The sequence below is a fragment of the Scyliorhinus canicula genome, chromosome 8, assembly GCF_902713615.1.
Source record: "Scyliorhinus canicula chromosome 8, sScyCan1.1, whole genome shotgun sequence".
NCBI lineage: Eukaryota > Metazoa > Chordata > Chondrichthyes > Carcharhiniformes > Scyliorhinidae > Scyliorhinus > Scyliorhinus canicula.
The window spans coordinates 167,740,305-167,755,824 of record NC_052153.1 but is presented as its reverse complement, the minus strand read 5'-3'; the positions used below and the strand labels follow the sequence as shown (position 1 = coordinate 167,755,824).

The window sequence follows — 15,520 nt, the reverse complement described above, 5'->3', positions numbered from 1 at the left end:
AACACACACACCCACCCCCCAACACACACACACTCCCCCCAACACCCCCCCCCCAACATAACACACACCCATGTCCGGCGGGCAGGAAAAACAGGGTGGAAGCTGCCAGTCCCATGAGCAGTCCCCCCCCCCCCCACGCAGTGTTTCTCCCCACCACGGCGAAGTCGATGCCGCTTTACACTCCTCTCCTGTGTCACCATTGGGGAGAACACTTCAGGAGCCTGCGTACATCGGACCAGAAAGTCACACCGTCAGGAAGGGCTGCAGAATTCCGCCCTGCGATTACAGATTGCCACAGGTTCCACTCAGAACCATCTTGATTTTCTCCTGTTTTGGTGCCACACCCATATTCATGTTTGAAGCAGGGATTGTATTCCAGTTGGATTACTGCGGCATTGTGGAGGATGGATTGTCTTGTCAATGTGCAGCCTGAGGTTTTTCTTTGGTAACACCCTGTTGGTAGTTTCAATGTTGAGGGGAGTAGGAACATTTAGACAGCTATTTCAAAGAGCTGGCACCGGCACGATGAGCTGAATGGTCTTTTTCAGTGTTGCATGATCCTATGATTTTCTTTTAATATGAAAATCCCTTCTCCTGCCTTTTAAAACATTGCTGCTACCCCTCCTCAGGCACTTCCTTTTTCTCCATGGATAGCCTTTTGATAACCTACTAAGTGGTAATTCTTCACAGCCTAAGGTGGGAGTGTCAGGGGTTCATCCACAAAGTCACACTCTCCAATCGGGGCGGGGAGGCTAATTCAGTGGCACTACAAAAAATAGTAATATCTTTACTGCTGCCTTGGCAGCGAACAGCAAACCCAACACGGCTGGTGCGGGCTTCCTGACAGCCTTTATGCCTCGCCGGATATACCCAAGTCGTGCGAGATGTCGGTCAGAATCCAGCCCACAAATGGCATGACCAAACAGCGTGCGCCTGAGTAGGGTTAAATCCTCTCCACAGTGTGACCAATAGAACATTAGAACATAAGAACTAGAAGCAGGAGTAGGCCATCTGGCCCCTCGAGCCTGCTCCACCATTCAATGAGATCATGGCTGATCTTTTGTGGACTCAGCTCCACTTTCCGGCCCAAACACCATAACCCTTTATTCCTTTATTCTTCAAAAAACTATGGGCGGAATTCTCCACAGGGGGCCAAATTCGTGAAGGCCGTCGTGAACTCGGCCGAGGTTCACGATGGCCTCGGAACCCGCTCCCCGCACCTAATTCACCCCCACCCGGGTTCTAGGAGCGGGCCTCCGTCTTTCTCGGCAGCGACCTCGTCACGCCGAGAATGTGCAGTCATCCGAGCATGCGCAGGTTGCCGGTTCCAACCCGCGCAATGCGCGGATGACTTCATCACGCAGACAGCACGAACCCGCGCATGCACGGTGGCCGTCTTTTCTCCTCAGCCGCCCGGCAAGATCTGGTGGCTTGACCTTGCCGGGCGCAGAGGGGAAAGAGTGCGTCCGTTTTTGGACTCTGGCCCGACGATCGGTGGGCAACGATCGCGGGCCTGTCCCCCTCCCGAGCACAGTCGTGGTGCTCCCGTCCAATCGGGCCCCTAGATGCCCCAAACGGGCATCTGGCGCCCATTTCACGAATTGCAGCGACCAGGTGTGTTTGCCGCCGTCATGAAACAGGCGTGAAGGGCCGGCCCGCTTCGGCCATCGGTCTCCGGAGAATCGCCGTTCGCCGTGAAATACGGCGAGCGGCGATTTTTCAGAGCCGGGGGGGGGGGGGGGAGAGAATCGCGGGGGGCACCAGGGGACGTACAAAATGTCGGGGAAGCCCTCCCGCGACTCTCCCGGGCCGTGTGGGGAGCGGAGAATCGCGCCCTATCTTTACCTTAAAAACATTTAATGAAGGAGCCTCAACTGCTTCACTGGACAGGAATTCCATAGATTCACAACCCTTTGGTGAAGAAGTTACTCCTAAACTCAGTCCTAAATCTACTTCCCCTTATTTGAGGCTATGCCCCCTAGTTCTGCTTTCACCCGCAGTGGAAACAACCTGCCCGCACCTATCCTATCTGTTCCCTTCATAATTTTATATGTATCTATAAGATCCCCCCCTCATCCTTCTAAATTCCAACAAATGTAGTCCCAGTCTACTCAACCTCTCCTCATAATCCAACCTCTTCCGATCTGGGATTAACCTAGTGAATCTCCTCTGCACATCCTCCAGTGCCAGTATGTCCTTTCTCAAGTAAGGAGACCAAAACTGAACACAATACTCCAGGTGTGGCCTCACTAACACCCTTATACAATTGCAGCATAACCTCCTAGTCTTAAACTCCATCCCTCTAGCAATGAAGGACACAATTCCATTGCCTTCTTAACCACCTGTTGCACCTGTAAACCAACTTTCTGTTACTCATGCACTAGCACAGCCAGGTGTCTCTGCACAGCAGCATGCTTTAATATTTTATCATTTAAATAATAATCCCGTTTGCTGTTATTCCTACCAAAATGGATAACTTCACATTTGTCAACATTGTATTCCATCTGCCAGACTCTAGCCCATTCACTTAACCTATCCAAATCCATCTACAGACTTCCAGTATCCTCTGCACTTTTCGCTTTCCCACTCATCTTAGTGTCATCTACAAACTTGGACACATTGCCCTTGGTCCCCTACTCCAAATCATCTATGTAAATTGTGAACAATTGTGGGCCCAACACTGATCCCTGAGGGACACCACAAGCTACTGATTGCCAACCAGAGAAACACCATTAATCCCCACTCTTTGCTTTCTATTAATTAACCAATCCTCTATCCATGCTACTACTTTACCCTTAATGCCATGCATCTTTATGTTATGCAGCAACCTTTTCTGTGGCACCTTGTCAAAGGCTTTCTGGAAATCCAGATATACCACATCCATTGGCTCCCTGTTATCTACCGCACTGGTAATGTCCTCAAAAAATTCCACTAAATTAGTTAGGCACGACCTGCCCTTTATGAACCCATGCTGCGTCTGCCCAATGGGACAATTTCTATCCAGATGCCTCGCAATTTCTTCCTTGATGATAGATTCCAGCATCTTCCCTACTCCGAAGTTAATCTAACTGGCCTATAATTACCCGCTCTCTGCCTCCCTCCTTTTTTAAACAGTAGTGTCACGTTTGCTAATTTCCAATCCGCCAGGACCACCCAGAGTCTAGTGAATTTTGATAAATTATCACTAGTGCATTTGCAATTTCCCTAGCCATCTCTTTCAGCACTCTGGGATTCATTCCATCAGGGCCAGGAGACTTGTCTACCTTTAGCCCATTAGCTTGCCCATCACTACCTCCTTAGTGATAACAATCCTCTGAAGGTCCTCATCTGTCTTAGCCTCATTTCTATCAGTCACTGGCATGTTATTTGTGTCTTCCACTGTGAAGATCCGACCCAAAAAACTGTTCAGTTCCTCAGCCATTTCCTCATCTCCCATTATTAAATCTCCCTTCTCATCCTCTAACGGACCAATATTTACCTTAGCCACTCTTTTTTGTTTTATATATTTGTAGAAACTTTTACTGTCTGTTTTTATATTCTGAGCAAGTTTACTCTCATAATCTATCTTACTCTTCTTTATAGCTTTTTTAGTAGCTTTCTGTTGCCCCTAAAGATTTACCAGTCCTCTAGTCTCCCACCAATCTTTGCATCTCCCAGGATCTACTCAGCTCGCAACACCTCACAAGACCTAACGCTACATCGCTAAACGTTGGCGATGTAATCCTGCCATTGTGTGTGGGATCACTTTTTAGCAAATCTGCATATTGGAGCGAGAGGAGAGAGAGGCCCGGATTCTCCCTTCTGGGGACTCAGTCCCCACACCGGCAGGAGGACCGGCGCCAACCAGTCCGGCGTCAACAGCTCTCGAAAGTTCTTCGCACTTTCGGGGCTAGGTGGATGCCGGAGTAGTGGCGCTGCTCCAGCCGGCGCCGTAGGGACGGTGCGAGTTAGCACATACGCAAAGGGCCGGCATTATCTCGCACATGCGCTGAACTGCCGGTGTGATTCCGCGCATGCGCAGACGGCCGGCGTATTTTGGTGCATGCTCGGGGGTATCCCTTCTCACCACCGGCCATGGCGGAACCCTACATGGGACTGCACGGAAGAAAGGAGTGCTCCCATGGATCAAGCCCGCCGCAGATCGGTGAGCCCCGATCGTGGGCCAGGCCACCGTGGGGTGGGCCCCCGCCGGGGTCGGATCCCCACGCGCCCCCCACGAGGACCACCGCCGGCGACGTACCTGCCAGGTACTGTCGGCACGTGAGTTGAGTGACTCACGCCGACTGGACTGGCCAAAAACAGACAGCCGCTCGGCCTATCGGGGTCTGGAGAATCGCCGGTGTGGTATGAATCCCACCCTCGCCCGAATAAAATGGTTGGCGGAAATTACGGCAGCCAGCGCGGGGCGGGAATCCCGGCGCTCCCCGGCGCTTCTCCGACTCGGCCAGGGGGTGGGGGCGGGGGTCGGAGCATCCCGTCCCTAGTCTCACTTTAATGTGCATATCCCGAGGTACGCTAGGCAAGGATAAATCTCCTTCAACGCGGAGGAGCGTCATTCAGTAGTGGTCTCCAGAACAGGTACCAGACCAAACGGCACTCATGAGGGTCTCCCAGGAGCTGAGCCACTGCCAGGATGCCAAAGGGGGGGGCTAGCCCTGCAGCACCATGAAAAGTAGTAATATCTTACTGCTGTCTCGGCAGAGAATGGCAAACTGCATACGGCAGGTGATTGAATCTGAGAGACACAGTGAGCGTGACCAATGGGCTGTGTTGCGCTTGGGTGAGAGAGCAATGCAACCGTTGATCCCAGGAGAGTCTTCTCGTGAGCTTCCCCACGGTTTTCACGCCTCGCGGGGTTAAGATCGGCTTAGGCGAACTTACCAACAGTATCCACCAGCTTCCCCAGCGAGGCCGAAGCCAGGCACCATTCAGCACTGGTCCACACAAACGTGGACCAGGCGGAACAGCACCCGGGGTTCTCCTGGACCATCAGTGACCCCTGGGTGGTCAGGGTCAGCCCTGGGTGGCTCCCTGGCCCTTTCCCTGGAATGTGGACACCATGGCACTGCGTGGTACCTGGGTGGCACTGCCAAGCTGGCAGGAGCATTGCCTGGGTGCCAGGGAGACAGTGCAAGGGTGACCAGGCACTGCCAAGGGCCAGGGGGCGAGGCGTGCCATGACCATAAAAGGAGGGTGGAGGTGGAGGGGCGGGGTCTGAAGTGTGTGGCAGGTAAGCAGGAGCTTCTGGGAGGTTGGAGGGGTGAGGGGTCGGAGTCCTCGAAGGGAGGGAGTGCTATAAGGGGCTTGGGGTTCCTGAAGAGGGGAGACTCCCAGGTACCCTAGAGGGGGCTGACCTCACTAGGGTGTGGGGTAGTGCCCATGTGTGTGTGGGGGGGGGACATTGCCCATGGGTGGGGTGTGGGACCACACCCTTTCAAAATGGCAAGCCCGATCTCTGAGGTCAGCTCCTCAGTGATGAGAAAAATATAAGTGTGGGCTAAATTAGTGAGAAATGCCTCAGGGCCCAAAAAATGACTTAAGTGTCATTGAACACCAGCGGGGAACTTGCCGGCAGAGCCAACGGGGAAACTGCCTGAAAAAACCCACCACAAACTGAACTTAGAAGTGTTTCCATCAAATTCTGCTCAGTATGTTTGCCCACCATGCCAACAGGGTAGGCCACATCAGTTTGAGACCCGCTAACAATCAGTTCTTCTTTGGAATTGTGGCCATGCTTTTGAAAGTACAATTTCATGGGGACTGTGGTGCAATCTTCATCCTTTCCCAGACTGAAAAATGTCACAGTGTTTCTGTTCCAGGCACATAAAACATTTCTTATAAAATATCTGTTAAGTGTCAAAGCTGAACGGGTTATAAATGCAGCACTAACCTGCATAGGAGGAGGCTGGGGAGATCTGTAATGGGTACAGTGGTTTGTGCTGACAGGCTGGTCTTCACATTCTGTGGTCACTTCGATCACCTGACAGACATCTGGAGGATTACTGACAATCATGGGTTCTTCCACTGCATTGTGACTTGGGGAATACGCAAATTCTTAAAAGGAATGACATATGTCAAATTGCATATCAACATCAGAAGAATCAAAAGAATTAAAGTGCAGAAGGATGGCCATTCGGCCCATCGAGTCTGCACCAGCTTTGCAAAGAGCACCCCACTTAAGCCCACACCTCTATCCAATCCCTGTAACCTAGCAACCCCATCTAACCTAAGGGCAATTTATCATGGCCAATCCACATAACCTGCACATCTTTGGACTGTGGGAGGAAACGGAGCACACGGAGGAAACCCACGCAGACATAGAACATAGAACAATAGAACGATACAGCGCAGTACAAGCCCTTCGGCCCTCGATGTTGGCAACGACATGGAAAAAAAACTAAAGGCCAATCTACCTACCACTATGCCCTTATCATCCATATGCTTATCCAATAAACTTTTAAATGCCCTCAATGTTGGCGAGTTCACTACTGTTGCAGGTAGGGCATTCCACGGCCTCACCACTCTTTGCGTAAAAAACCCACTCTGACCTCTGTTCCTATATCTATTACCCCTCAATTTAAGGCTATGGTCCCCTCGTGCTAGCCACCTCCATCCGCGGGAGAAGGCTCTCGCTGTCCACCCTATCTAACCCTCTGATCATTTTGTATGCCTCTATTAAGGTCACCTCTTAACCTCTTCTCTCTAACGAAAACAACCTCAAGTTCATCAGCCTTTCCTCATAAGATTTTCCCTCCATACCAGGCCACATCCTGGTAAATCTCCTCTGCACCCGTTCCCAAAGCTTCCACGTCCTTCCTATAATGAGGCGACCAGAACTGTACGCAATACTCCAAATGCGGCCGTACCAGAGTTTTGTACAACTGCAACATGACCCATGGCTCCGGAACTCAATCCCTCTACCAATAAAGGCCATCACACCATATGCCTTCTTCACAACCCTATCAACCTGGATGGCAACTTTCAGGGATCTATGTACATGGACACCGAGATCCCCTCTACTCATCCACACTACCAAGAATTTTTACCATTAGCCAAATTCCTCATTCTGTTATTCTTTCCAAAGTGAATCACCTCACACTTCTCCACAGTAAACTCCATTGCACCTCTCAGCCCCAGCTCTGCAGCTTATCTATGTCCCTCTGTAACCTGGCAAACATCCTTCCGCACTGTTACACCTCCACGACTTTAGTGTCGTCTGCAAATTTACTCACCCCATCCTTCTGCGCCCTACTCTAGGTATTTATAAAAATGGCAAACAGCAACAGCCCCAGAACAGATCCTTGTGGTACGCCACTCGTAACTGAACTCCATTCTGAAACTTTCCCAATCAACACCACTCTCTGTCTTCTTTCAACTAGCCAATTTGATCCACATCTCTAATCACCCTCAATCCCCAGCCTCCATATTTTCTGCAATAGCTGACCGTGGGGAACCTTATCAAACGCTTTACTGAAATCCATATACACATCAACTGCTCTACCCTCGTCCAACTGTTCAGTCACCTTCTCAAAGAACTCGATAAGGTTGTGAGGCATGACCTACCCTTCACAAAACCATGCGACTATCCACTAATCATATTATTCCTATCTAGATGATTATAATCGTATCTTTATAATCCTCTCCAAGACTTTACCCACCACAGACTGTTAGGCTCACCGGCCTATAGTTACCGGGGTTATCTCTACTCCCCTTCTTGAACAAAGGGACCAATTTGCTCCTCCAGTCCTCTGGCACTATTCCTGTAGCCAATGATGACCTAAAAATCAAAGCCAAAGGCCTCAGCAATCTCTTCCTGGTTCCCAGAGAATCCTAGGATAAATCCCCATCAGGCCCCGGGGACGTATCTATTTCACCTTGTCCAGAATTGCCAACACTTCTTCCCTACGCACCTCAATGCCATCTATTCTAATAGCCTGGATCTCAGTATTCTCCTCCACAATATTATCTTTTTCCTGAGTGAATACTGACGAAAAGTATTCATTTAGTATCTCGCTTACTATCCTCAGACCTCCACACACAACTTCCCACCACTGTCCTTGACTGGCCCTACTCTTACCCTAGTCATTCTTTTATTCCTGACATACCTATAGAAAGCTTTTGGGTTTTCCTTGATCCTACCTGCCAAAGACTGGCAGACACGGAGAGAACGTTGCGGACTCGCACAGACAGTGACCCAAGGTGGGAATCAACCTGGGACCCTGGCACTGTGAAGCCCCTAGTGATAACTACTATGCCTATCGTGGGCTCATGCAACATATAAAGTACTTACTTGGCAACGAATATCACCAACTTTACACTCCCCTTTCGCACCAAGGCTGTTAACCCACTACAAGCAGCCCCGCGGTACACAACAAGCCCGTGGAATGGTTTATGCTCCCAATCATCTGAATGAGTTTGCGCCACACTTCTTGTACAATGATAATTGTTCCCCGATCCGTGCAGAACTGAGACTAGGTAATGATGGCGTGTACAATTCACAGTAAATGCAGTGAGTGAGTTCCTGTCTGTTCTGGAGTCTTGCCCAGTGAAAGTGTGATTTGGGGAATCAGAATGAAGGTCACTGTGCCCGGATACACGTTACTCCAGATCTGCAAGTCAGTACGAGCTATCAAAGTAGAAGCTGGAGCACTCTCCTGCTGCCCCTCACCCGCAACGCCCACCACCTCTCGTCACGTAGTCTCGCTGAACTTCTCATTATCATTCTGGATTCGTGAGAGGGAATTTTGCTCAAATCAAAACTGCAGCTTCATAAAAGTATCAGTAAAAATTATGAAATGGATACATGTCGAGCTGTGAAATTTGAGTCCAGGTGACTTTGAGCATCTAACTTCCAACGTTCTGAGAAACCTCTCATTTACAATTGGTGGCGATCACAAAGCAACTGTGCTTTCCACAGTGTTAAATTGTAAGAGAGCCCTGTGATATTTCACCATTTCCGTGAATCATGCTGAAACACATAATGAGTTTATTCATGCTAATCATATCAGGACTACCAGTTGCATTAGTTAGAATCAGAGAGTTGCTGTTGGACGCACTGTCTGACTCCACATCCAAATAGTTTCTTCAAAACCGGATCACTACATATTCTCAATATAAGGTAAGGTAAAGTCACCATAGTCCCAGATGGTCAGACGCTGCTTTCCCCTTTGGGGGGAGAGCTGACTGGTGATGGTTTAATCTGAGGATCACCACACTCAGGCGAGGGGCAAAGTTTGTAAGGGTGGAGTCTTCATGAATAACCTCAGCCGTTACGGGAATTGAATCCGTGCTGCTGGCCTTGTTGGATCACAAACCAGCTGTCGAGCCCACTGAGCTAAACCAGCCCCCATATTCTCAATAGCAAATACGTAATAAAGATTAGCCAGCTACAGGTGAGTGTTTTGAGCCAACAGCTGTCTTCAGATAAAAGCAAATTACTGTGGATGCTGGAATATGAATCAAAAACAGAAAGTACTGGACAATCGCAGCAAGCCTGACAGCATACGTGGAGAGACATGGGAGCTGACGTTTCGAGTCTGGATGACCCTTTGTCAAAGCTGCTGGTCTTGTCAAAGACACATCAAGACTCGAAATGTTAACTGTCTTCAGAGTTCAGATGGAGCGCATGAATTTCTCGCAATAATAATAAAAATAATCTTTATTGTCACAAGTAGGCTTACAATAACACTGCAATGAAGTTACTGCGAAAAGCCACTAGTCGCCACATTCCGGCGCCTGTTCGGGTACACAGGGAGAATTCAGAATGTCCAAACTACCTAACAGCACGTCTTTCAGAGCTTGTGGGAGGAAACCTGAGCACCCTGAGGAAACCCACGCAGACATGGGGAGAACGTGCAGACTGCACACAGACAGAATTTGAAGGTTGAAGGCACCATCAGCCCTCATAGCATTACTTATATCTGTCATTAAATGGTCATTTTTGTATCAAGAAACATTTTGATTGGAATTCTGGAACCACAATAAGGGCAATTTTCTTTTTAAATTTAGAGTGCCCAATTCTTTTTTTCCCAATTAAGGGGCAATTTAGTGTGGCCAATCCACCGAGCCTGCACATCTTTGGATTGTGGGGGTGAGACCCACGCAGACAGGGAGAATGTGCAAACTCCACACGGACAGTGACCCGGGGCCGGGATCGTGTGGTATGACACAGGCACAAGTCTATCTTGGACGGAAGAAAGAGGGAAAATCGACCGTGGATATCTAAGGAAATAAGGGAGAGTATCAAATTGAAGGAAAAAGCATATAAAGTGGCAAAGATTGCTGGGAGATTAGAGGACTGGGAAATCTTTAGGGGGCAACAGAAAGCTACTAAAAAAGCTATAAAGAAGAGTAAGATAGAGTATGAGAGTAAACTTGCTCAGAATATAAAAACAGACAGTAAAAGTTTTTACAAATTATAAGAAAAAGAGTGGCTAAGGTAAATATTGGTCCTTTAGAGGATGAGAAGGGAGTTTTAATAATGGGAAATGAGGAAATGGCTGAGGAACTGAACAGGTTTTTTGGGTCCTTCACAGTGGAAGACACAAATAACATGCCAGCGACTGATAGAAATGAGGCTATGACAGGTGAGGACCTTGAGAGGATTTTATCACTAAGGAAGGAGTGATGGGCAAGCTAATGGGGCTAAAGGTAGACAAGTCTCCTGGCCCTGATGGAATGCATCCCAGAGTGCTAAAAGAGATGGCTAGGGAAATTGCAGATGCACTAGTGATAATTTACCGAAATTCACTAGACTCTGGGGTGGTCCGGTGGATTGGAAATTAGCAAACGTGACACCACTGTTTAAAAAAGGAGGTAGGCAGAAAGCAGGAAATTATAGGCCAGCGAGTTTAACTTCGGTAATAGGGAAGATGCTGGAATCTATCATCAAGGAAGAAATTGCGAGGCATCTGGATAGAAATTGTCCCATTGGGCAGACGCAGCATGGGTTCGTAAAAGGCAGGTCATGCCAACTAATTTAGTGGAATTTTTGAGGACATTACCAGTGCAGTAGATAACGGGGAGCCGATGGTGGTATATGGATTTCCAGAAAGCCTTTGACAAGCTGCCACACAAAAGGTTGCTGCATAAGATAAAGATGCATGGCATTAAGGGTAAAGTAGTAGCATGGATAGAGGATTGGTTAATTAATAGAAAGCAAAGAGTTGGGATAAATGGGTGTTTCTCTGGTTGGCAATCAGTAGCTAGTGGTGTCCCTCAGGGATCCGTGTTGGGCCCACAATTGTTCACAATTTACATTGATGATTTGGAGTTGGGGACCACGGGCAATGTGTCCAAGTTTGCAGATGACACTAAGATGAGTGGTAAAGCGAAAAGTGCAGAGGATACTGGAAGTCTGCAGAGGGATTTGGATAGGTTAAGTGAATGGGCTCGGGTCTGACAGATGGAATACAATGTTGACAAATGTGAGGTTATCCATTTGGTAGGAATAACAGCAAACGGGATTATTATTTAAACGATAAAATATTAAAGCATGCCGCTGTTCAGAGAGACTTGGGTGTGCTAGTGCATGAGTCACAGAAGGTTGGTTTACAAGTGCAACAGGTGATTAAGAAGGCAAATGGAATTTTGTCCTTCATTGCTAGAGGGATGGAGTTTAAGACTAGGGAGGTTATGTTGCAATTGTATAAGGTGTTAGTGCGGCCACACCTGGAGTATTGTGTTCAGTTTTGGTCTCCTGACTTGAGAAAGGACGTACTGGCGCTGGAGGGTGTGCAGAGGAGAATCACTAGGTTAATCCCAGAGCTGAAGGGGTGGATGATGAGGAGAGGTTGAGTAGACTGGGACTGTACTCGTTGGAATTTAGAAGGATGAGGGGGGGATCTTATAGAAACATTTAAAATTATGAAGGGAATAGATAGGATAGATGCGGGCAGGTTGTTTCCACTGGCGGGTGACAGCAGAACTAGGGGGCATAGCCTCAAAATAAGGGGAAGTAGATTTAGGACTGAGTTTAGGAGGAACTTCTTCACCCAAAGGGTTGTGAATCTATGGAATTCCTTGCCCAGTGAAGCAGTTGAGGCTCCTTCATTACATGTTTTTAAGGTAAAGATAGATAGTTTTTTAAAGAATAAAGGGATTAAGGGTTATGGTGTTCGGGCCGGAAAGTGGAGCTGAGTCCACAAAAGATCAGCCATGATCTCATTGAATGGCGGAGCAGGCTCGAGGGGCCAGATGGCCTACTCCTGCTCCTAGTTCTTATGTTCTTCGCATTACAATAAAAGCACTGTGAGGTGCAAGAGTTTGCACTTCAAACTATAAAGTGTTGTTGCCGTTCTGCAGTTAGCAGCTTTTCACCATGCCTGTTGCCACAGATGATGTGAAGTCAATACTGGTTGCTCAGAAATATTGAAACCAATGGGTCAAGAGAGTTGCTAATTCCACTGAGGAGTGGTACAATTAACCTGCTAACTTCACGTACCGGCACATCCTCTCTTAATTGCACTACACGGCTTGTTTTGTGCCACATATTTTTCAAAGGCCGTGGAGACGTGTAATTTACAGAGATTACAGAGATAATCTAGGTATTTAAACAAAGGACTTTTCTGGTGCACTCAAGCATACAGGACTCACCTATAAGGCTCTCCACAGTGCTGTGAACTTCTGCATCCTCTTTAACCACATCTTCGGAGTTTGAGTAGAGACCATCACTGTTTATCAGTATAGGATTTTCTTCAAAAGGAAAATTTGGTGCTTTCCACTACCAAAATAAAGTTTTTTAAAATCAGTCCAATGGTTAACAACTGCAGAATTCCCCAGTCAGGAGATAGATCCCTCTCATGGTATTTTAGTGAAAATTCTGTGAGCAGCTTATGAATCACCTCGATACAGATCTATTATAAAATCTGTCACCTTGAAATGAATGAACTTCCTGTAAACTATTTTACCACTTTGCTATCTTCAATGCTCAAACCTATTCTGGGCGGGAGTGTTTGCGGTCTTAGCCAGGATAGTGGAGGAGGAGGACCCGGAACCTTTGGTGGCGATATTTGAGGTTTCAGAGAAGCCGGAGCTCATCAAGAGAAGGAAGGCCGATGTCTTGGCCTTCGCCTCTCTGATTGCACGGCGGTATATTTTGTTGGAGTGGCGCTCGGCATTGCCACCGGGGGCAGCAGCTTGGTTGGGTGACCTTTACGACTTCCTGCGATAAGAGAAGATAAAGTATGAGTTAAGGGGCTCTGCAGGGGGGTTTGAGAAAAGGTGGGAGATGGTTGTGACCGTGTTTGAGGGACTGTCCGTCGCGGGGAAGGGGGGGTCAAAAAGGGGAAAAGTCTGTACAGATCTGTATATAGTTGATTGTTGGAAGTATGTACAGTGTTATACACTGTAACCTGTTTTGGTACATGTTTGTAAGAAAATGCATTTTTTTTTAAATTCAGTGCTCAAAACTCATAATGCAAGAGCAAAATGAAGAGCCTGCTGCAACTGCTAAAATTGTAACTGCCTCACGGCGCCGAGGTCCCAGGTTCAATCCCGGCTCTGGGTCACTCCCCGTGTGTAGTTTGCATGTTCTCCCCGTGTTGTGTGCGTTTCCCCCACAACCCAAAGATGTGCAGGGTAGGTGGACTGGCCACGCTAAATTGCCCCTTAATTTGAAAAATGAATTGGGTACTTTAATTTTTTTTCTTTAAATTGTAACTGTGGCTGGCACAGAGGTGAAATGATGACAGGTTACGGTCCAGATTTTCCAACCTCGTATTGTCCAATTCCAGGCTGTAACAGGGTGGGAAAATTGACTAGTGAGCCATTCTCTGTATTGCCACCACTTCTGAAATTTTCTACACTGACACGATGGGCAGCACGGTAGCACAGTGGTTAGCACAGTTGCTTCACCGCTCCAGGGTCCGAGGTTCGATTCTCGCTTGGGTCACTGTCTGTGTGGAGTCTGTACATTCTCCCCGTGTGCGCGTGGGTTTCCTCCGGGTGCTCCGGTTTCTTCACACAGTTCAAAGACGTGCAAGTTAGGTGGATTGGCCATGCTAAATTGCCCTTAGTGCCCAAAAAAGGCGAGGTGGTTTACTGGGTTACGGGGATAGGGTGGAGGCGTGGGTTTAAGCAGATTGCTCTTTCCAAGAGTACAGACCCGATGCGCCAAATGGCCTCTTTCTGCACTGTACATTATATGATTCTATGATACTCCACACCAAGTGGGACACTCCTCTATACGGTCCCTGGGGGTCCCCCCTCTTCAGGACCCCCTTACATCCCCCTCCTCTTTCAGGACTCCAACCTCCCAGAAGCCCCTGCTTACCTGCCTGCCCACTCCACATTTCAAACCCATCTCCACCCTCCTTTCATGGACACGGCCCTCCTCGCCCCCTGGCCCTTGGCAGTGCCACCCTGACACTTGGTCACCTTTGCATTGCCTCCCTGGCACCCAGGCAATGCCCCTGCCAGCTTGACAGTGCCATCCAGGCACCTTGGCAGGGGAAGGGCCAGGGAGCCATCCAGGACTGACCCTGACCAACCTGGGGAATCAGATAGCCCAGGAGACCCCCAGGTGCTGTTCTGCCCGGTCCACGTTTCTGTGGACCAGTACTGAATGGTGCCCGGCTTCGGCCTCGCTGGAGAGGCTGGTGGATCCCGCGTTGCCGTGGATACCGGGTTTGGTGGATTGGCCATGCTAAATTGCCCTTAATGTCCAAAACGTTAGGTGGGGTTACTGGGTAACACGGATATGGTGGAGGTGTGGGCTTGGGTAGGGTGATCTTTCCAAGGGCCAGTGCAGACTTGATGGGCTGAATGGCCTCCTTCTGCACTGTAAATTCTATGATTCTATGACTCAATGGAAACAGGTGACACGTTTAGGCAACCATCTCCATTTCACCACTGGGAAAATGAATATTGTAAATCCGACATTTGCTGGACCCTTGTTCTCTCTCTGGGACTCAAGCCTTTTGCGAATATGCCCTTGTTAATTTTAAAAGTGAGTTTGTGGTCTATATTCAGGCTCTAGCGCTGTGCCCTGGATTTAATTCTAACATTGAATGTATTCCTTTGCTACATTTGGAATCTTAATAGTCCCCAAAATTTCTTGGACCATCCTCATTGCAAGCTGTAGAGTGATTGGCAATGCCAATGCTGTAGTAGATTTACATAAGAACATAAGAATCAGAAGCAGGAGTAGGCCATCTGGCCCTTCGAGCCTGCTCCGCCATTCAATGAGATCATGGCTGATCTTTTGTAGACTCAGCTCCACTTTCCCTCCCGAACACCATATCCCTTTATTCTTCAAAAAACTATGTTTGCCTTGAAAACATTTAATGAAGGAGCCTCTACTGCTTCACTGGGCAGGAAATTCCATAGATTCACAACCCTTTGGGTGAACAAGTTCCTCCTAAACTCAGTACTCAATCTACTTCCCCTTATTTTGAGGCTATGCCCCAAGTTCTGGTTTCACCCACCAGTGGAAACAACCTGGCCGCATCTATCCGATCTATTCCCTTCGTAATTTTATATGTTTTGATAAGATCCCCCCCCACCACATCCTTCTAAATTC

General features: G+C 48.3%; 1 protein-coding gene across 1 annotated transcript in view; it reads right to left on the bottom strand.

Moving 5' to 3' along the window:
* irf2 (interferon regulatory factor 2) overlaps positions 1-15,520 on the bottom strand; it is a 104,028-nt gene that overhangs the window by 13,554 nt on the left and 74,954 nt on the right. Inside the window, 3 exon segments of the mRNA XM_038805685.1 lie at positions 5,891-5,929; positions 5,932-6,054; positions 12,595-12,721. Coding sequence (XP_038661613.1) covers positions 5,891-5,929; positions 5,932-6,054; positions 12,595-12,721 — 289 coding nt within the window.